The sequence below is a fragment of the Carassius carassius genome, chromosome 47, assembly GCF_963082965.1.
Source record: "Carassius carassius chromosome 47, fCarCar2.1, whole genome shotgun sequence".
Classification (NCBI taxonomy): domain Eukaryota; kingdom Metazoa; phylum Chordata; class Actinopteri; order Cypriniformes; family Cyprinidae; genus Carassius; species Carassius carassius.
In genome coordinates, this window is record NC_081801.1 from 7,887,267 (window position 1) to 7,910,979 (window position 23,713).

Genomic DNA, 23,713 nt, shown 5'->3' on the forward strand with positions numbered 1-23,713 from the left:
TTTAAATTTGTTTTTTATTATTAGTGGTGGGCATAGATAAATTTTTTTTAATCTAGATTAATCTCACTGTGATCTTGAAATTAATCTAGATTAATCTAGATTAAAATGGCTCATTCGAATTCTGCCGAAGGCATTCAGAATATGTGTGTTACCCAAATAAAATTGACAAACAGTAAGTCTTTGAAAAGTGGTTTATCAAGCTAGGTGGTGCATTAGAAAAGGGGCTCATCTCCTGTTTCCAAAATGCATCACAAAGTGCTTGAAAAAGCTGTAAACTAATTCCACATTGCACAAGGTGCAAACAACCTTACGCCTGTTTCACACATACTCCGTCTGCAGTGCGTATGCGTTGCATATTTTTTTACGCACTCATGTTAACGGATTCCAGTTGCGTTCCAGGAGCGTTGCGTCTGCAGCAGTGCAGCGATCGTTTACCGAGTAGCGAACTGTGTGAAAGCACATCGAGTCCGTGCTGCACCACATACGTAACGCACACGGACTGCATACGCACTGCAGATGGAGTATGTGTGAAACAGGTATGAGCAGGACCGTAGCTGGGGTCAGCGGGGCCCCGGTGAAGGTTGTACCAGTGGGCCCTGTTTGAAATTGTTTAATTTGTATGTTCGTTTATTTTTATTTATTTGTGCTATTTACACAATGTTTAAGTTTTTTTTCAAGTTTGTAGGTGTCAAGGTACAGAAACCAAATAATTAACTGTAAAATAGCACTGGATAGTCTTCAATGTAAAAATTAAATATACAATCAAACCTACATTTATTCAGACACCTTCAACATTTCTCACATTATTACAGTTTTGCTATATATATCAAAAAAGTATATCTGGTGTCTGAATAATTTTTGGTTTGACTGTTAAAACTACAAAGTAATTCAGTCAAGAGCAGTGAGTGATTTTCTTTCATTTTCTTGGATTAACATTACAGCAGCCAGTAGCTAAATTAGGCGCGGTCACTTTAAGAGACGATGAACGCATCCAATATAATACACATCCCATTTTTTTCCTCAACTGTTTATTTTCACTTAAGAAATAACTGACAGTTTTTTCGAGCATAATTTCCAAGGTGGATATTTTGACATATTTTGTATGTATTTGTCGGCACAAGAGCAAAAATAAGCAAATTCGGTGTTCAAGCGTTTTGAGACGCCTTTCTCTGCGTGAACCCTGAACACCGCGAGTACTGAATTGGGCTCTTTCACATCTTTTTGTTTGTTCAAACTGCGATTTGTATTTGTTCGTTCAGGTACAGGAGGGACTATGAGGAGAACTTCGCAGAAGAGAGCTCGGTTAAGTGTTGCTGTCCATCTCTGTTTGCGCACCGAACACAGCGCACAAGTAACCAGCTACTCTGTTCAGCTTTTCCGCGTCTTGTGTTTGGATGCTGTAATGTTTAAATCGACAAGCGGTAAGGCTTAAAAACACGTGAAAAAGATAAGCTTTCGTGACGATGCGTGGCAGTGGCCCGTCAACTGTCCTGAGCATCTTTTTAGGCTGGCCTCGGCCAGTCGGTTATATAAAATATCAAGGTGAAAGTCATCATACCTTGCTTAGTATAGACCCAGCTCACCCAACTTTGAGAATAGATTAACGGCGATATTGTTTTTTATCGCCCGATAAGAGTCTCACGTTAAAGCAGCACGTTAACGCCGATAACGGCCCACCACTATTTATTATATTCTTTACCTCTAATCACACTTTGTCATTATTAATCATTATTGTTTTCTGCTTTCTTCTTTTATATTCCCTCCTTCAGACAAAAAAATAACAGCAATAATAATTATATATTTTGATAGGCTAAAAAAGTAAACGTATAACAATATTTTGTTTGGTTATCTTTGAGTACATCTTTCAGTTTACACTGGTTGCTATCCAACAGGCTTTAATAGTATTCAATAATACAGATGCTTTTTTATTTTTTATCTATTTGCAATCAGAAAGTTACTCAGAAATGCAGACAACCGTTGTGGTTTTCGAACAGAAAGACGCAAAATAAAAGTGTCCCACAAAAACAACGACACATTCTTCAACACTCTGAAGCATCGAGGCAGCCCCGGTCTGTGGTCGCACGTCAACATCTAGGCTGTTGAACTTTCTCAGTTTGCCTTTATGGAAACAAATGATCGCGAAAGCTTACCCACAATCTTTAGCTGCAAATTCTCATCAGACAGGCTTAGTGTATAAGTCAGTTTGTTCTGAGGCGTTTAAGGGTACTTGATAGGAATACTGTGTGTGTGAGAGTTTCTGTGAATCACTGAAGCTTGTCTATTTGGTCACAACCCATCTCTAACACCCTGTTTTTATCAGTCCAGGAGAGGGAGGAGCAACTATTTGCAGGGCTTTGCAACCTCTTAAAGTTCCACCTCCTCTCTCCCTTTGTCGTAACCTCTAATCTCCAATAAGGACACAGTTTTAGTCTTCATTTTAAAATGAAACTGTTCTTAGGTGTGGTTTGCGTCGAGCTCCTCACTGCTGCGGTCCATGATGGAGTCGCTGGAGGGGATGGTTTTGCTGATGCGGTCCAATGTGTCCGTGCTGGTGGAGTGTTTGGACTGAACTTTGCCGATTTCCTCCAGAGCGCTGGCCAAAGAGTCCAGATCACCCCGCTCCTGATGCTGAGCTTCCCATAAACTCAGAATGACAGCGGACGGGCTCGTCTGGCGTGCAAAATAACCCAGGTTCCTGTATGGGGGAAAAAAAAGGGGGAAAAACTTGGATTAATAGCACAGTCTGAACAGTACAAAATAAAACTGAATAAAAAAACAACTAAACAAGTTCTCTCTGCAAAGAGAGACCAGGGACAAATATTAATACAAGTTTAAAAGCATAAACGACCTAAAGTTAACATATTATGATTTAGAGTTTGATCAGTAAACTTAAAAATCTGATATTTATAAATATAATTATAATTATGTTTTTATTTAAAATTCTTACTGAGCTAACCCACATGTTTGGTTATATAAATTCATATTATTCGCCCTGACACTGAATTTTGAACTCTATTGCAAGGTTTCTCTGTCTGCATAACTTTCAATTTAATAATGTTATCCTGTAATGCCTCTTTCCCGCAACAACATATCAAAATGGTTAAATTAGCTTATAAAAGCGAGAAGGATATTAAAGAAGTTTTGCTGGAAAGGAAAATCAACCCATCTTTGAGACACAATTGAATCACAGAAGCGGAAAATCACAGTTCTGTAGGTGTGTGTCTTAAAGAAGCAGACATAGCTCATCTTCTGCCCCCACATTTGAAAGTGTGGCGGAAAAACTTCCTGTTGACCTTTTGCTGACCTTCCATTACTGTTTTTTTTTTAGAAAACAAAGAGTCACAGCAGTCAATGAATTAAAAAAGCTAAAAGGTTAAAAAAAAAAAGAAGAAAAAAAAGAAGGCGATCATTAATTTCCAAGCTGGTTATGATAGTCTGCACGGATAAAACTGGTGACCGACCAGCATGATGTCGCTAGTTAAACAGCCTGGTGAGATCACAAAACATGTCATGCTGGTTTTTCAGCAGGATATTTGACCTCACTATCAGCCAGTCCATCAACATATACCGCCACCCTGATGGGGCGATGTAAACAATGTAATTCTTTGATATTCTGTGGGCATTCAGACTCCAGCAGGGGGCAGTGTTGCGCTACACTAACTCCTGCGCCGCAAACTCTCGGAATAATTGCCCTCTGCGCTGTTTAGACGAGCTTGCAGATCCTCAGAAGGTAATTGCAGAAATCCGCTTAACAAGGAGGAGACATTCTCATTACACACTGCCTGGAGCTCTGACCAGCTAGAAAATTTCCCTAAATCCTTCTGTCCGACTCTCCAAGCCTTATTTCAAAAACAACTCTGTCCCTGGTAAAAATATTGCTAAAGTAAACCCACATCATGAAAGGAAGTTTTATTCAGTCTCCGCTGCAGTGAAGCGAATAAACACACAATGTATTTTAAACTCGAGTGAAGTGACGTGATGCGTGGCCAAGTATGGTGACCCATACTCTGAATTTGTGCTCTGCATTTAACCCATCCAAGTGCACACACACACAGCAGTGCACACACATAGCAAAAAAATAATAATAAAAACAGGCAGCTAATTAAGCTCTAGACCAGGGAAGTTTTAGAGTGGGAATAAAGAGAAAGAGCAGACAAAGCAGTTAAATAACAAAAAGTTTAATGATTAAAAAAAAATATCAGCCATTTATATTAATGTGATTCAGAGATGAAAGCCACAATACCAATATTGTCCACACAAGGGAGCCCAGGATATCAAATCCTTTAAGATCTGTTTAAAGACTGTGAAAATTGACATAGTATAAAGAAAAATAAAATCATATAAATTCATTATATTTTCACAGTTTAAGCCCAATTTAATAATTATGCAAAAACTATAATCCCCTAAATACTTATAGACCATTTTTTTAATCTTAATTTTAATGGTATTGACAACATATTTGCCAAGTTGTCAGACATGACTGAATGGATGTCCAATTTAATTATTTAAATATTATACATATAATAAAACATCCATAAAGACTCATATTTTACTTGGAAAAAGAGATGTTCATTGAATAACTATATCATCTACACAAGGCATTGTGCCTAGAGGACAATCAGAAACAAGCCAATCAGAGCTCAGCCTCAAGTCACATGCTTTTCAAAAGTTTACAGACCTAATTGACACCCATTTGTCTGGAGGACCCCCCCCCCCTCCCACACACACACAACGGACGAAATAGAGTTTTGATTTTCTTCTAACAGGTTTAAACACACACACACACACACACACACACACACACACACACACACACACACACACACACACACATATGGCATGAGGGTGAGTAAGTAATGACAAAATTTACAATTTAAGATGAACTGTCACTTGTGTTTATATTTTTGTCATTGTATTGTCATAGATGTGAGGTACGTTTTCGTGGAACTAACGGTTGCAGGAAGCATGAGTTCGATTTCATTACAGCCCCATAGCCACTGCCTATGGCTCTGCCAAAGGTTAATGTGACCATGTGCTGGAAGAATATGGAGCAAATTAGACGTGTGGGATTCCATATGTTGAGGCCTAGTTTTGTTTGTATTTGAGCATGTACGTCACCATCTGTATGGACAAAGCATGTCCATGTTTGTCTGCTGTGTGTTTTTGCATAATTTTCTCACCTGTCTATATGCAGTTTCTGTGCTAAGAGCTGCCAGTCTTTGCCCTTGGCATTCGCTGTGTCGAAGGTGGCACAGATTCGCTGGCGAATGGACAAGGGAATTTTGAAGGCCCTGGACCCCGTTTGGGAGGTGATGGTACAGTCTGATTGTGTGAAGAATGGCACTGTGTCTTTTTCACTCTGGGGTAAATAAGTAATGCACTGACATATTAGAGTTCACAGAGGGGTTAAATTGGGATAAAATGATCGGAAATGCACATTTTGATTAAAAAGAAATGTTGGGGAGCTTTTATCTTCCATACCTCAGCAATGGTGGTGTAGACCTGTAGTATCTGCTCATGACCTTTGACCTGCCGAACACTGATCTTACAGGAGAGCTGATTGGCTGCTGGACTGTAGCGCTCCAGAGAAAAGGCACACTGCAGAGGAGACTGGCTACTGCACCACACCTGAGAGAAGGAGAATTCCTGCACCGAAGAAGAAGAAGGTGAAGAAAGTGAATATTTTTAGCAATCAGTAGGAAATATATGTGCCTCCTCTCTTCCTTATTGTTATTCTGCTGTTGGAGCCGCTGAAGCTAATTTACTTAGTGTCATGTCACTGACGGCCCTGCCAGAACACAGCCTAGTATGACAAAACAGGGCTTGCTATCGGTATGATTTGGATAAAAATGTGCCTGCGGTTATAAAGCTTTACGAAGAAACAAATGGTGGGTAAACAGCATTGCGAAAAACACTCTTGAGAATGTGTCATCCAAAAACAATTTGACAAAATAATACAAATACTAAAATATAGCTCTACTGCCATAGCAAATAGAACTAGATAAGAGAGTGCTGCTTGTGCATGCTAAACCTGACACTGTGATACTAACGTGTTCTGGATGGTTCCCAGAGCATTGATATGTGGTTGCTAGGATGCTGTTATGGCCCAAGTCAAAATAAGCTCTATGTAGGGCATTAAATATTCACTGTAAGTCTAAGGGATTTTTTTTGATTGTTTGTTTCGAAAAGCATAGCTTTTTTCAACAAGATGCAGTTATAATACTTAGGTTTGGGGGATTTGAAAACCAAGTGTAATATAATCACACATTTGTGCAATTTGTCCATTAAAATTATTCCTTAAAACATACATTTGATTGTCACTTTCCTGTAAAAACATACAAGTGGAAAAAACATCCTTATCTCCAAGAAAAAGACACCAGATTCCGACCATGGCTTCTGGCTAAACTACCTCAAACAGAGTTGTATTAATATTCATACGACCAGTCAAATGAACACCATAATTTGACATCTCATTAATATTCAGGCTCATATGCATTTTAACAAAACTCATGCATATTCATACGAAGCACGCATCCATATTCATGAGGACAGCACCTGACAGGTGGTGAAAGGTTTGATGCTCCACAGGAACTGGGGGATGTCCTGGATGGAGACCTGCAGGCTGAAAGAATTAGCTCTGAAGAGCAGGGTCTTGGGTTCCTCCAGGAGGCGCCCTCCTCGACCCCGTTCCACGGATACCACCTCCTGCGAGGAAGAGCAAATACAGATATAAACGTTCATGCATAAACACATCCTGACACATACAATACCCTACACCAGGAACAGAACTCAACTGATTACTCATGTTTAAATTATTCAGCTGAAAAAAAAAAACAGCCCTCCCACGCTACACAACAGCTATTTCCTGGGTATGGCGGCACCTTTAATCTTCATAACCTGAGAAGATGAAGTGGAAAGTGATTAAAAACCTCAGAGCGAGGCTGATGTTTCGAACCCCTACACCAACAAACAGGTCGAAGAAATGCCTGCATTGCATTTTTTATCTGCAAGAATGAAATTACAATAAGCCCAAACACCCTGGGCTTAATATAAAACAAACAAACAAAAACAAAACCTGGCAACACAACTACTAATAAATCTAAAGGTACAATGTCTTCAATTACCATCTTGGTCGAACACAATGAATGTCATCTACCTTTCCCGTGTGCAAAAATGCAACACGCACACAAAATAGCATACAGAACACTGGATGGATAGAATCGGCATTGATGAAAGGCAAGGGTGATTTAATGCTCTTTGCATCTATTCTGTGGGAATTGTTGACAATGACACAGTAGCATTAAAAGCATTAGGTGTCTTTCTCTCGCTCTCTCTCTCTCTCTGTCACAAAAGACAGGAAAATAGTCTCTCGCTGTGATGGCTGCTGATCGATCCTGGTCTGAATTCATTCGGTTTCCAGGGAGGATTTCATTTGCTGTTTTGTGAAATGCAAACAACGCTGACAACAAAGAGTACAAAAGAAGAAAAAACGGCAGGTGAACGGCTGGATAAACAAAGTGGAAGAGTGCTTTGGTGTGGAGAAATGCAATCTTTGACCATTCACTCGTGAGTGTGTTCTTTTTGGGAGATGACTTCACAGAACTGAGATCTGTCTTGCCCACACACACACACACACACACACACACACACACACACACACACACACACACACACACACACACACACACACACACACATACAGTTTTTCTGAGGTGGAGACTTTCCACTGACTTCTAGTGCTTGATATTGAGCTAATGGTATTGCCTATACTCTTCACTCTCAGGTTTGCATATTTATTGAGATTCAGGCCATTCTACAAGATTTATTGGCATTGCCTACATACACAACTGTAATAAAAATAAATAAATAAATAAAATACAAATACTCAGAAAGGAGGAATGTTTTGATCAAACGTAACAGTAAAGACTTTAAAACTTACAAAGCTGTTTTTTATAACAGTTTTTAAATTTAAAATTAACATTTCTATTTTTTACTTTTCATTGTTCAAAAATAATAAATAAATCTATCAAAAATATTTAAAACATTATGGAGAAAAACAGTTATTTTAAATCAGAAAAAACATTTCAGAATACTACTGTAATTTTTAACATATTTTTGATTAAATAAATGCATCCTTGGTGACTGAAAAAAAAAAAAAAATAAAATAAAACACTTGCCGACTCCAAACCTTTGAATGTATACAGTATGTGTAACAAAACATTAGGTTGTTGTTAAATTGTCTACACATTTTCTAGACAATTTAACAACCCAGTAACTTTTTTATTTTAATTCATCACAAAAGCTTGGCTTGTCCTCAGGCATTTGCTTTCTTGCAATATTATTAAATATGCACATTTTAATGAGAGCAAATTCTCTTAATTTCATCTCTATATTTTTTTGTATATTTGGCAGTATTATTATAAAATTTGTATTCTAAGGAAGTCAACCCTGTTACCACGATGAATTAATGCAAAACAGAGCAAAAAAAAAACAAAAAACAAAAAAAAAGAATAACAACAACAACATCATGCTTTCAGGTAGTTAACCATTCAAGTTAGAGTTTCTTTTATCACTTTCTTTTATGTTTTGTAACATGTAACATCTTAAAATGTCAACCCCGTTACAATGATTCTCTATAGTGCATGACTGATAACTGAAAACTCTATCATTTGTAGAAGGAAGCATGTTGTAGTTTTACTGCCTTTAACACAGGGCTTATGACATCTAAACTGTAAAACTTTCAATCCTGGTACCTTTCTGAAGGCATAATAACATCCCACATATATTAAAATTTATTAATTTAGTTCAACTTCAAACACATTCCAGACATCAGTACTTTGTGTGTGTGTGTGTCTGGAGAGAAAAATAGAGCCAAACAATAGTTTGTGTATGTCTTGAGGCTTCAATGCAACACAAAGACATCTCCACATCTCTATAACCGAGAAGAAGAGATCCATGTGAAACATTAAATATAGATGACATATTATGCTTTCTTAATAACGTGAAGAGATTGCAAGATTCGTGTGTAGTCAGAACAAAGACTTATCCGAAGCCATGTCCATTCAACAAGACGTTACAGAATGTAAATCATTTTTAATTAGTGTGCAGAAAATACTCAGTCACGTAGTGAATGCGTGAAGCAAGATTGGCTCACCGTGTCTTTGTAATTTAAGAAGCTATTCTATCAGTTAGCTGGAGATGTGTGTGTGTATGAGAGAGAGAAAGATTGGTCCAGCTGACTTTCAGTGGAGCGTAAAACCAGAGTACCCACAGGGCATGACAGCTAGCCATGACATGCTGCCCCATGAATGCAAATGTCCCATAAGCTGTGGATTTCCATCTAATGCCATATGCAGTATGAAGGGGATATGCATCATGACATTTAAGGTACCAACAAAGTCTGTGAAAGCCGAAAATGCAACCAGTGGAAAGACCAGTTAGGACCAGCATGAATTGTTTTTAATGAACCAGTGTCTTCTTGACTAGTGCATCAGCATCTGAAACACATGTGGTGGGCAATAACACACACAATGGCCCAATCCCAATTCTATTTTATACCCCTTCCCTTTCCCCTACCCCTCCGCCTAGCCCTTCCCCTTGTCCCTTGAAAAAGATTGTCAAGGGGTAAGGGAGAATATATTCCCCTAAGGATTGGGAAACCACTACCATGACGTCACATGCCATCATTCGTCGTCTAGCTCTTACAACACACACATAATGGTGTGCATTAGGGCCTTTAATTATCGTTCTGTATTAATGAGCTGCTTACTGACACACACACATATCGGAAATCGCGCAGCTCACACATCCAGGAGAAAATAAACTTGTCAACGCTGCCCCACGACTTTTATTAAATACAGTTTAAATACTGAATCGCTACATTATATTTTTCAGCGACGAGAGGATACAATCGCTGTTTTTAAGTAAACTCACTATAAAAAGATAAACGCACAGACGCGAATACACGCAACTTCAATTTCTCTTTCTCTCTCTCTCTCTTCTCTCTCGAGTAGGCAATATTTGAGAAAATGGTTTAGCGATTTCTAATTATTGGGGGGATTGGCCCTGATCAGACATATGCTGTGGCACTATCATGCAGTCTGTAATATGACGTTAACAAATATTAGCGATTTTTTGCAAACATTTCTTTGAGTAACATGACCATTAATATGAACTCACAATTGAATGTAACATAAAACAAATTATTACTTTTTGTTAAAATTTTTATTTATGCCAAATAAAAATATGCTTACATTTATGTGTCTTTTTGTTCGCTGTAGCAGCCATGTTTCCGAGATAATTCATACCCCTTCGTTTGAAGTGTGGTCCTGAAAAATCTTTGTTTGAAGGGCTATCTGGCCCTTCCCCTTACCCCTTCCCCTCCAACCAAAAGAGAATCGAGACACCCCTACACATTCAGTTGAACGTGCGAAATAGAGGGGTAGGGGAAAGGGGAAGGGCTAAGGGGTAGAATTGGGCCAAAGTCTTTACACACCTGAAAGGCATGGGGTGTATCATTGACGCAGTACACTCGAATGCTATAGTTGAGGAAGTTGGGCTCCATGTTTCCAAATGCAGCCAGTCGGAGTCTCTTCCCTGCTGCCTGTGTGAGGGCCTCTCCCACTAAAGCATAACACCCCGGCCTCTCCACCAGTAGGTGGCAGCACTGAGTGTCCAACAGGCAGTAACAAGTGGTGCTCTCCTCTTCTACAGTCATGACCTCCTGTCAGAAACACATAAACAATCACATTCAAACTCCAACTGTTGATGTGTCATATGTTACAGTTTTATATAATATTGACTGTGATTAAATTAATGTTTATTACTAGGGACAAAAGCGGTGATTAATGATGTCAGTCTCTTTCAGATGGCAACAGACTTTGGTCAGACCAAGTAGACAAGGTGGCAACATATTTAATTGTAGACAGTAATAAAAATGAGGCTCTGATGAAAATAAATTCAGTGGGTTCAATGGATTGTACTGTCGTTAAAAAAAAAAAAAAAAAAAACAAACAAAAAAAAAACAGATTGTTCAGTTGACAAAACTCTTTCTGGAAAGAAAGAAAATAATAATTAATAATTAAAATAATAATTCTGAAAATTATCATTTGAATCAAGTGTCTTCAAAAAAACTAAAACATGTAAAATACAGCACACAAGTCTATGTTCAATATAAGCACCAGTGATGCGCGGGTCAATGTTTAAACAACCTGCACCCGACCAACGTTTTCAACCCACCCGCAGATAGGACTGCAAAGAAAGAAAAAGAAAATATTGTACCCGACCCGCTTCCTGACCCGCATTTTTTTAAAGTAGTAAATGCTCATAGTAGCATCATTGGACCATAGACGTAAGAACTAGGCAAAAAAAAAAAAAAAAATGTCAAGAATGAAAAAAAGAATAATCTATAAGCTCATAATTTGTACTAAAATAGTCTAGTCTGGCTATGTCTATTTTGATGTTTCTGCAAGTTCAGCAGACTAGTAGTTGTTCATTTAAGCCATTCTTGGACAAATCGCCCCTTTATATTAATTTTATTTCAATAGGCTATAGCCTACAGGATAATAAGCGGTTAAAGTAATGATTATGAATGTGTCTAAATTAGCAAGGAGACATTTAATTGTGTAGTAATAGACTGGTGTTTTCTGTGTTGCTGCAAAGATGAAGTTGACGATGCGAACTCGCCATAAACGGCAGAGAGAAATGCACATTTCATATGGATTACATAATCAGAGAGTAGTCTATTTATTTTGGTTTGAATATTTTCATTTAAAAGTAGACATTTCAAACTTTCTGTAATATATAGCCTATATTTCTCAAATCTGTGAAGCACAAGCTGAGTTTCGGCACCCTCCAGTTCACATGCAATGCAAGTGATCGTTCCGGCGCCTTATTACATTGTCTGCTATATATTTGCTTCTTATTTATTAAATACGGGCAATTGATTGATAAAACATTGATACAAATTAAGATACAATTTATACAAAATGAAAATTTTAAAAAGAGTTTTCTATAAAACAAAACTTAATGAAGTTGTCAAAATCATGTTTTACCAAAAACAGCGCCGTTGCTCCCCAGTCTTCAACTTTTCTCTTGCTGCCTCCATCTCTATTGCAGACTGAGCTCGTGCGCCATCTTAGCGCCAGTTATTCAGCCAATAAAGTGTAGGCCTATGTATTTCAAAATTGTGTCTAGTACTATATAAATTACAAAGGTTTAATTGGCATCTTTATTTCAAACGACCCGACCGACCCGACCGACCCTGACCCGAAAATAATTAAAAATATTTTTGGATGACTCGTAACCGCGGGTAACGTCTGGTTACGTATGTAACCCTCGTTCCCTGAAGGAGGGAACGGAGACGTTACAAATGGGATCTCGCCCGAGAGCCCAATCACCTTCAAGTGGTACAAAACGAGCCAATGGTACACAAAGTACCTTGGTCTGCGGAATCTGCATCGCGAGCTCCGCCCCGCAGAGCGGGTACATAAGGAGCAACGCGAGCAACTCGCATTCAAGTCTTCGCTGAGGAGCCGAGCCAGTGACCCGGCCGTTCAGCGGAACAGCGATGTGGCAAGGGGACGTAACGTCTCCGTTCCCTCCTTCAGGGAACGAGGGTTACATACTTAACCAGACTTTCCTTTCAGTCGGTCACGTTCGACGTTACGAATGGGGTCCCTTACAAAACGCCACATGGCTGTCTTCCAGCGACCCGTGTGAGTGATAGCACCCTGTCGTGAGGCCAGCACGAGTGAGGGCCTATAGCTCACACAGACTACACTGGGTAGCATATTCCAGCTGGGCATATGCTAGCAGGCTGCCTGCCCGTGGGAGGACTTACGGAAGGCAGGTATCTACCAAGGTGGTGATACATAAGAACTCTGAGGTACCCAGCCCGCAGGGTGGAAGTTAAAACGACAGAGCTGGCAAGGGGCTTGCGAAGGGAAAGACACATGCTGCGGAGAGACTTACTGTGGACATACACACGTGGGGTTACCCAGAAGGGGAATCACGACACATGGAGGCACCTAGTCCCACACATGGCTGACCAAAGGGCATGTACACAAGTGTTGGACATCAACAATGCTGGAGGAACCCAGGGTTCTGACCGAGGAACTCACCTGAGGGAAATAGCGCACGCATCCAGTCCGCGGAGTGGAATGGCGCAGCAAGCGGATTGACACCGAGCAGGTCCTTACTGGCCCGAAGGTGCGAGTACCCGGGAGGACACGGGCTCTACACGGAGATTATAAAACCTCGCGAATGTGTTAGGTGTCGCCCAGCCCGCAGCTCTACAGATGTCTGCTAGCGAGGCGCCATGCGCCAGCGCCCAGGAGGAAGCTACGCTCCTAGTTGAGTGAGCTCTCACCCCTAGGGGGCATGGGAGGTCTTGAACCTGATAACCCAGGACAATAGCATCCACTATCCAGTGGGATAACCTCTGCTTGGAGACAGCCTTTCCCTTCTGCTGGCCTCCGTAACAGACAAAGAGCTGGTCTGAGGTCCTAAGGCACCGAGTTCTCTCCACGTAGGTGCGGAGTGCACGTACTGGACAGAGCAGCGCCAGGGCTGGGTCTGCCTCCTCCAGGGGCAGCGCTTGCAAGTTCACCACCTGATCCCTAAAAGGAGTGGTGGGAACTTTGGGCACGTACCCAGGCCGGGGTCTCAAGATAATGTGAGAGTTAGCCAGCCCGAATTCCAGGCACGCTTCGTCAACTGAAAATGCCTGCAGGTCCCCGACCCTCTTCACCAAAGCCAAAGCCGTCAGGAGCGCAGTTTTCAAAGATAGAAATTTTAGCTCTACTGAGAGCAAGGGTTCGAAGGGAGCTCTCTGCAGTGCTGATAGAACCACTGCGAGGTCCCAAGAGGGGACTTGCTGAGGGCGAGGCGGATTGAGCCTCCTTGCTCCTCTCAGGAACCTGATGATCAGATCGTGCCTCCCAAGAGACTTACCTTCAACAGGGTCATGGTGAGCCGAAATGGCGGCCACATAGACCTTGAGGGTGGAAGGAGACAGCCTTCGTTCCAATCCCTCCTGAAGAAAGGAAAGCACTGACCCAATCGGACATTTCCAGGGGTCCTCACGCCGTGAAGAACACCAAGTGACGAAGAGGTTCCACTTCAAAGCATAGGCATGTCTGGTGGACATGGCTCTAGCTGAAGTGATGGTAGCTACCACCTGAGGTGGCAAGGTACCTAAACCTTCCGTGACCCGTCCAGAACCCACACATGTAGGTTCCACAGATCGGGATGTGGGTGCCAGAGGGTGCCCCGTCTCTGAGAAAGAAGGTCCTTCCTCAGAGGAATTGGCCAGGGAGGGGCTGTCACGTGAAGCCAGTGCTGAAGCGGTCTCATATGGAGTAACCCAAGCGGTATGACCGCCGCTGCGGACGCCATATGCCCCAGGAGCCTCTGAAACAATTTCAGTGGAACCGCTCTCTTGCCCTCGAATTGTCTCAGGCAATTCAGCAGTGACTGCGCGCGCTCGTTCGTAAGCCGCGCGAACATGGCGACCGCGTCTATTTCCATACCGAGAAAAGAGATCCTCTGCACAGGGGAGAGCTTGCTCTTTTCCCAGTTGACCTGAAGACCCAGTCGGGCGAGGTGTCTGAGCACTAGATCCCTGTGCTCGCACAACTGCTCTCAAGAGTGAGCTAGGATCAGCCAGTCGTCGAGGTTGTTGAGGATACGGACACCTTGTTCCCTGAGAGGAGCCAGGGCTCCCTCCGCGACCTTCGTAAAGACGCAGGGAGACAGGGCCAACCCGAATGGGAGAACCTTGTACTGATATGCCTGCCCCTCGAAAGCAAACCGAAGAAACGGTCTGTGTCGAGGAAGAATGGAGACATGAAAGTACGCGTCCTTCAGGTCGATCGCCGCAAACCAATCCATCGGACGAATGCATTCGAAAATGCGCTTGGGCGTTAGCATCTTGAACGGGAGTCTGTGCAGAGCTCGGTTCAAGGCACGCAAGTCCAGGATTGGCCGTAACCCACCTGTCTTCTTGGGTACTATGAAGTAAGGGCTGTAAAAGCCGGACTTCATGTCGGCTGGTGGGACCGGTTCTATCGCGCCCTTTGCCAGCAGGGTCGGCAGGCAGAGAACTGCTGGGCAAAGCTCTCTACCGCGTCGCCGAAGAGGCCATCCTGGGAGACCGGGGAGTTGAGGAGCTGAGCCCGGTCAGGCTCCCTCATGTCTGCCAGGTTCAGCCATAGGTGGCGCTCCTGGACCACCAAAGTGAACATCACCTGACCCAAGGAGCGCGCAGTGACCTTCGTCGCCCGGAGAGCGAGGTCGGTAGCAGTGCGCGCCTCCTGCAAAACCCCTGGGTCAGCACTGCCCTCGTGCAGCTGCCGGAGCAGTTTGGCCTGATAGACCTGAAGTGAGGCCATGGCATGCAGGGCAGAAGCGGCCTGGCCCGCAGTTCTGTAAGCCTTGGCCACAAGCGTGGATGAGAACTTACAGGCCTTGGAGGGCAGCTTGGGACCACCACGCCAAGCGGAGGCGCTCTGTGGACACAGTTGCATCGCAACAGAACGCTCCACCGGGGGAATCCCAGCATACCCCTTGGCCGCCCCACCATCGAGGGCAGTGAAGGCGGAGGAAGTACCAAAACGGTTTCGGGCAGTTAAAGGTGCCTTCCATGAACTGGTTACCTCCTGGTGCACTTCCGGGAAGAAAGGAACCAGAGGGGGGTGCTGGCGATCCGCATGAGCAGCCCCCAGGAACCAATCATCCAGCCTCGAGCGCTCAGGACAGGGTGGAGGGTTCCACTCAAGCCCGATGCTCTCCGCTGCCCGGGAAAGCACGGCCGTCAGCTCGGGATCGGACAACGCTGGCACTCCCAAAGGAGGCAACGCAGCCGAATCCTCATCTCGCGAGGACTCAAGCCTGCCTTGTGCTGCGGCGATCGACATACGGTCCTCTTCGCGAGCCCCGAATGAGATGTCAGGAGCCTGAGAGGGTCCAGCAAACTCATCCGGAAACTCGACCGGCTGCGGCGTATGTGAGGGGGGTGTGGCCCGAGGAGGTTCGCTCGTCGGGGAAGCCCACACAGTAACCCTCAGATCAACCTGGCCACCAGCCGAAGTAGCCCTCTTACAAGAAGAAGAGCTAGAACGGGGTGTGGCAGAGGGGACTCTATACCTTTTAAGGTAATCGAGTCTCGATCTCAACGCCGAGATGGTCATGTCCCCACAATGAGAACATGAGCCATCCACGAACGCAGTCTCAGCGTGCTGGAAGCCCAAACACGTGACACAGCGATCGTGACCGGCGATATATTGCCGCACCCAGAAACACACGAGCGAAATGACATCGAGAACATGAGCCATCCACGAACGCAGTCTCAGCGTGCTGGAAGCCCAAACACGTGACACAGCGATCGTGACCGGCGATATATTGCCGCACCCAGAAACACACGAGCGAAATGACATCTTTAAAAAGACGCGAAATGACATCTTTAAAAAGACGCAAATCGGCCCGTATCTCTTTTGTGAGAGAAATTGCTCTTTTAGCGGTGTTGAAGCGCTCAGTGGAACGCGGGAGCTGTCGCAGGAAACCCAGACGAACCGCTGAATCGCGCCGTCACACCAACACCAGTGACTCTTGCAGCACTCCGGTGAAAGCAGCAAGCGATGTGCTCGGCTCCGAAGCGGCTCTTGAATGCGAGTTGCTCGCGTTGCTCCTTATATACCCGCTCTGCGGGGCGGAGCTCGCGGTGCAGATTCCGCAGACCAAGGTACTTTGTGTACCATTGGCTCGTTTTGTACCACTCGAAGGTGATTGGGCTCTCGGGCGAGATCCACCTCGTAACGTCGAACGTGACCGACTGAAAGGGAACTGCAGGCACTCGCACATTTTGGATCAACCCGCATAGTTCAGATCTATCTTAACATAATATATATATATATATATATATATATATATATATATATATATATATATATATATATATATATATATATATATATATATAGCCTATGTATATATAAGGGGTAGGAGAAAAAAATTGAAAGACGTGTGCATTGCCTGACAGTGTGTGCTTCCACCCACTGTGTTTTTCTTTATATATGCTTGAGCTATGCATTCATGTATGCTGTTTGTAATACAGTAGTATTAAATGCACGAAACACACGCACAGGCAGCCTTTCACATGTGCTTTTTATTTGTTGTCCTGAAGCTCGATTAGAGCTGTGGTTAAATGCACTTGCATCTCTGAATACTTTAATATGAAATTTATGTAAATACAGTCAGTTATGTTTTCAAAGCAGGACAGAACATTTGATATATTGAAATAGATCTGTGCATTAGTGTAAACGCAGCCTGTTAAAGCTGCCATTGTCTATGATCTCAATAATAATCAACTGGCACTAATGCTGAGGAAAAAAGAAAACCCCGTAGCCTATTGTCCATAAACTTTCGTATACTTAAAGAACACTTATTTTAAATAAGTAGTCTGCTTATATAATAAAAAAATAAAGTAAATTTAATTTAATTAAATTTGATATAACATTTATATGAAAATGTAGCCATGTGCAGTAATATTGAAAATGAATATTGTGTTGATAATGATAATTGTAATTGAACTGAATTGTGAATTGAATAGATTCACACCCCTATTTTTAAGATGGCAGTACTGATATAACTGTAAACAAATAGCATATAGAAACTGCAATTTTGGTTAAAATGTAAACTTGTAAAGATGTATTTGAACGGAAAGAATTAATTTGGAAAAAATATAGATCAAGAATTGTTTTGAAATCAGATCATGACTCCCAGAATTAAAAAAATAAAACTATTTAATTATTTAATATCTATTTTAGTATTGTCTTTATTTATTTTATTACATTTTAATTTAATAAATGTTAAAATATTATGGATGTAATTATGAAAAAAGTACTATAAACATAATTATAAATAAATAAGGATAAAAACTTAAACTAAAATTAAAACCATCTTTTGGCTTTTTTGTGAAGTTTTGCTCGTGTTTGTGTGTGTGTGTGAAAACCGTTATGTCATGTATTTGTTAATTGAATAGGAGCAGTGCTAGAATTGCTGTTTTTGAATTGCTTTCCCTCATCTTGAAAACAGCCATAACTGTCAAATTCATGAATGGCATTACAGCTTCCCATTACCTTCACTTAACTGCAACATCAGTGACAAAAAAGCATTCCAACCAAGAGTAAAAGAAACTTATTTTTAGCATTCAACTAAAACATTCACAATTTACCTTAAATAATATACGATATGCTGTAATGTTTATAGTACAAGCATGATTCAGAGATAACTTTGCTCCAAGAGTGGCTTCTATGTTGATCGACTTTTTTTTCGACTTTTTTTTCTTAGAACACGGTTCAATTGCTTTTAATGCAAAGTAACTAGGGCTCATTGTCATAAGCACTGACAGCTACTTACTTTTGGCAACCCTGAGGCTTTTCACAGACCGCTTTACTTTATAAAATCCCCAGTCAGCATAAAAAAATATACACACGTTAGAAAAAGGTGAAGCTCTTTAGCTGAAATTATGCTTCTCTTATTTTTATAGCTCTGCAGATGGAAGCACAGCTTGATTATTATTATATGCATCTGGTATTTGAATGTCAGGAACAGTGGGTGTGTAGAGGCCAGCAGGAACTCGGAGTCCAGGGTTTCCATTTTACCGTCTGAATATAGCTGAAGCTAAGCATAACTTTGTCTCCCGGAGCGACCCGAACCATTTGCGATGGCGGAAAGCTTGATATTTCACGTCTAAACACGCCATTGCACAGAAAGCATTGTCTATTACCCACAAATCAGTGGGCGCACATTAAAGTATGCCTTTTGTCTGTCTCTCACACACACACAGTAAAAATGCACAAAAAAGGTGTTTTTCTCAATTCTGTGGGGACATTACTCTCAGCCTGCCTCTCACTTGCTCTGGCATTATGCCGGCGAGAAGAAAGCTCATTATTTCAGACAACCATCAGAGGTCTCAGAGTCTTTAACATGGCGTCAAAATAACTCGCTTGCATGGAAAGAAAAAGGAGTTGATGGGTATTGTGATGTGTCTTTGAATTAGAGTGTCTGCGTTTGATTATAGTCGGCTGAAATGTCAGGTCGCACACTCAGGCGCTCGCAGCTACCCAAACACAAACATAGATGGTTTCCCCTAGGGTCAGTTTGCATCACTGAGCTCCAACTCAACTTTGATGAAGTTCTTTCAACATGTAAGAGCAGTACGAATCACACTTTTATAAAGAACAGCAAAATATAAAAGCGAAAGGACGGTGTTAATAAGAGAAGCACAGACAGATGCTCCTTTAAAGTGCACTCGGTGTGACTCGGCGATGTAGGAGTATTGATTCTCTCAGATATTAACCTTCACCATTTTTCCTTCAGAATGACAGTTCTTTACCAGCACCAGTACATGATTCAGACTTTACACTCCTTCACGACAAGGCATTTCTTATGTATTCTAATAGTTAAAGACTAACTTCGATGGTTAAAGATACTATACTTATGTGAGACTTCTCTTACCTCCCAGCTGTTGTCCTGGGTTTGTCTCTTAAGCTTGATATTCCAGTCTTCTGAACTCACATCAGCACAGTGGGCTATTGTCAAGGCAACAGGGCAGGAAAGGGTCAGGCCAGGGGGGCCATACATTACTTCTGGACTCAAAAGTATCTCCTGACCTTCATCAGACAAAGCACTAAAGATAAAGAGACAGAAAGAGAGATTAAATTATTTTTTTTCAAAACAACAACAAAAGATTACATTAGTATTGCTGACAAGCTTTACAAAACATCCCATAGGAATAAACTAGTGCGTTCAGTGTGCTTTTCAATGAAACAACTGTTTGGATACTATCCTTACATGGGCTGGAATCAATTGTGACATTTATTTAAAGAAGTGGACAAGGAAGAAAAACAACTAAAACAGATTGTGTCCTCTCTGAGTAGCTTTTATGTGACCTAGCAAGAACATTATACCATATTTTTAGATAATCTCCCTTAAACTGCATTTACTTAAAGTTTGATCTACTTTCCGAAGACACATATCCAATAGAAAAGAGAAGAAACTGGATGACAGCAACAGTAAATATAAGAACTATAATGATAACTATACCTACAGTACCAAGTTTTAATAATAAATCCACAACACAACTAAGGACACAAAGCATTCATATTGTTGATATCATATCATGATTCTTTTTTTTTTTAGCTGATGGACGATAATAAACATTTATAGCCAATCAGAATCCACCTGAGTTTTAAAGAGCTTGTGAATATAAAGTGTCAGATAACAAAACTGCAGCACATGCTTATAATAAACAGAATGTAATTGTGCATTGGTGTGGATACTAATATAAGTATTGCTATAGTTACTGGTCTTGGTGTGGGCATACAGAATTTATTTAACCCCTTAATAACAGTGTGCAGTAAAGCAGTTAATCTTAAACTTGAAAACTTGCTGTCCACATTTAAAGTAAAATACAGATCAAGAGAACAACTTGTGTGAAACGCTCATGGGAAATCCTCACTCAATAGGTGTTGCAGTGTCAAAATAACAGTATTGATTTCACCAGATGATTCCGATGTTGAAATAAATGGAATTTGTTTGGTTAATAAACTTGAGGGCAAACTACAGCAATAACACCATGAACAAACATTAGCTAGAAACACAAGCAGATTTGTTAATGGAAACATGCCAAGTAGCCGCACAGCTCTCCCTGCAAACAGAAACACAAACGATTAGCCTGCAGACTCAGCACTAATACAGATATATTGTACTTTGTCCTGGTTAAAGTGATTCCAGAGGGCAGTAGGACTTGATCGGGTGTGGATCAGTAAGTGTGTGCGTTCACTGGTCGATGGTGTTGTTTGAAGTGCTTTCTGAGGAGCCTGGTGACATATTGAGATGGTTTGGATGTGTTAGAGTCAATCGATATGACTGCTGTGGATCCTCAGCAAGGATTAGTCATCTACATCGGGGGGAGTCAGGCTGGCCTGGGCGGCGCCATGGAGAACTAACACATTGACACCGCAGATTACATGAACCAGACACCTGCTGTTAAAGGGGTCATATGATGCAATTTCAAGTATTCCTTTCTCTTTGGAGTGTTGCAAGCTGTTCATTCATAGATAAGATCCCTACAGTTGCAAAGACTTAAGTCTCAAACCCAAAGAGATCTTCTTTATAAAAGTTAAGACTCATCCATGCCTTCCTAAAATGCCTCATTTAAACTATGTGGGAAGATTTGCAAAACACCACTTATAGCTTCCACCGCCATATGTCATAGAGACGCTGTGTTCGTTGTGAAAGTGAAACTATTTTGTTTGGCCTTCCAAAGGAAGCACAATCAGTGGTTGAGTTGTATTTACAATACTGTTCCAGAACAGTTCAACCCAAATATTTGTGTGTGTGCAACACATTTAACGAATGACTGTTTCCTGAACCTACAATGGCGGCTGTTCTGATTCACAACCTGTAAGTATGTGTTCATATTTACTGTAAAGAAATGTCCACTGTTTTGAGCATTGTAGAGTTGCGCTTGTTGTTCGCGTTTCCCCTATCACAAATGCTGACTTGGTTTTATGTTTACGTGGCGCGAAATGCAACGCAAAGCGTAAAAAGACAATATAAGTCATTATAATCCGTAATTATGTCCCCACTGGATGCAACAAATGCTTCATATGTAATGGTATTTATTGTTTTCGTTTCGTCGCGCTGGGACACGGCATGACAGTTTGGTAAAGGGTGTAACATTTCCCTCACATGTTTGAGGTATTCGGCCAATCAGAATGCATTGGATAGCTGGCCAATCAGAGCACACCTCACTTTTCAGAACGATGAGCTTTGAAAAAATACTCAAATAAAATACTCATAATATAAAATAATGTTCTTTTAGACCCCTTTAAAGCAACCATGATGATTTATTATACCTTTTCGCACAGAGATTCAGACTAGATTACGTATGTGTGGTGTTTGTCCATGCAACACTCTTTGCTTTCAACTATCTCTGCTAAGGTGTTCTGTTTATTGTACGTTGCTGTGTGGTAAATATATATTACATTGCTGTGAAAGCCTTATTTTGGAACCTTTATTTTTAAGTAAGTAATTTTAGGTATTATTTATGATTGTAGCAAATACAGGCCAAAGTTAAACACTTAAATGTCTACAGTATATAAAGATATTTTGAAGAATGCTAGTGGCCAAACAGTTTTAGGGACTACTGACTTCCATGTTATGGCCAAAAATATTTTCAAAATATGATTTTATGTTTTACAGAAGACAGAAAGTCATACAAGTTTGGAACAAAATGATGGTGAGGAAATTTTTTTTATGAATTTTAATTTTGGCCGTTGAGTACTATTCCTTTAAGGCTATAGATTTTGACAAAAGCACCACTAATAGCGATGCTTCTGATGAACATACGTGCAGAATATCAAGTGTTTATTTTACATCCAGAGCCATTTTTCATTCTATGCAGGTGGTGGGCTGAGACAGTCATCCGATTACAGCATTTGACACTGTACTGTACTAACAGGCCAGTCACTTAACAGCCTTCTAATTGCTCTCTCACTGCATCGGCACTGTTTGTTTACATGTTTATTTATTTATATTGAGTAATTACCTGTTCTTTCCTAACATCCTCCATCTATTGGCATTGTATCCAAACTCCTTTGTGTCTGAAATAAAGGTAATTAATGCAGATGAAGCAGCTAAGCTTGTTTTGCCATTCTGGAGAGGAGAAAGAGCATTACTTGACATTTACAGCCATTTCATGAAACTCTCGCAGACACTAAAAACATTCATGCACATAGAACGCACATCAAATGGAACAAAATGTCTCATATTTGCTGAAATATCAGGAACAGTGGTAAACAAATGAAAAACAGTTGAAGGGGGCTCAATATCGATTGATCTGGATGAATTTGATGAACCCTGTGTTTGTTAAATAAATGAACCTGTTAATTACAATGGTGTGGAAACCTGACTGGTGGAGATCAGATGTGGGTTTTGAATGAGGAAAAAAATATCTTTGGCTTTGGCAGCAGGGTAATTAACTATAACTAAAACTAAACCCATACAAATCATTAATTAAAATACTAACAATAAACATTAACTGAAAAAAAAAAAAATACAAAAATCAAATGCTATTATATATATATATATGTGTGTGTGTATATTTCAAGTTACCAAGGCAACATTATAACAAAAGTAAAAATAAATAAAAACTAAACAACAACAAAACTAGAATTGTATCTCAGTTACACTAAAATGTTCAATGTTGTTTACATGTTGTTCATTCAAATTTTTTCATGTGGAAAATTACTGAATATATATATCTTGTTCATGAAAATGAAACTAGTAAAAACATTATGCAAAAAAATAATTTCTTTGGTTATGTTATTTTACCAAGTGAACCATGACCAATGGACCCCTCTCCTATACATAAAAAAGAAATAAAGAATAAAATAAAATAAATTGATGTATGATTCCTTGATTGTGAATTTTTATTTCGTCTCTTCTTTCACCTTTTTTCCTAAAACAGACACAAGCCCAGATACCAATAAATAAATAATTAAAATAAATAAAATAATAAATAAAAAATATAAATAGAGAACAGACTTCAGCAAATTAAAACCAAACTTGCTCACTCAAGAAACCACCACCACAAACTTCTCCACTGCATTTTGTGCCGCAGGCATTAAGGCCTGATCAATATAAA

The 23,713-nt window shown here is 40.8% G+C and overlaps 1 protein-coding gene across 1 annotated transcript in view; it reads right to left on the reverse strand.

The window, feature by feature from the left end:
* Nucleotides 1–1,894: 1,894 nt before the first annotated feature.
* LOC132130400 (netrin receptor UNC5D-like) overlaps nt 1,895–23,713 on the reverse strand; it is a 205,570-nt gene continuing 183,751 nt past the window's right edge. Inside the window, exons 12-17 of the mRNA XM_059542106.1 lie at nt 19,519–19,690; nt 10,496–10,723; nt 6,556–6,705; nt 5,482–5,646; nt 5,181–5,359; nt 1,895–2,695 (exon numbers count right to left, since the gene is read on the reverse strand). Of these exons, the coding sequence (XP_059398089.1) occupies nt 2,455–2,695; nt 5,181–5,359; nt 5,482–5,646; nt 6,556–6,705; nt 10,496–10,723; nt 19,519–19,690 (1,135 nt within the window). The 3' untranslated portion in view covers nt 1,895–2,454. The remainder of the gene's footprint in view (nt 2,696–5,180; nt 5,360–5,481; nt 5,647–6,555; nt 6,706–10,495; nt 10,724–19,518; nt 19,691–23,713) is intronic.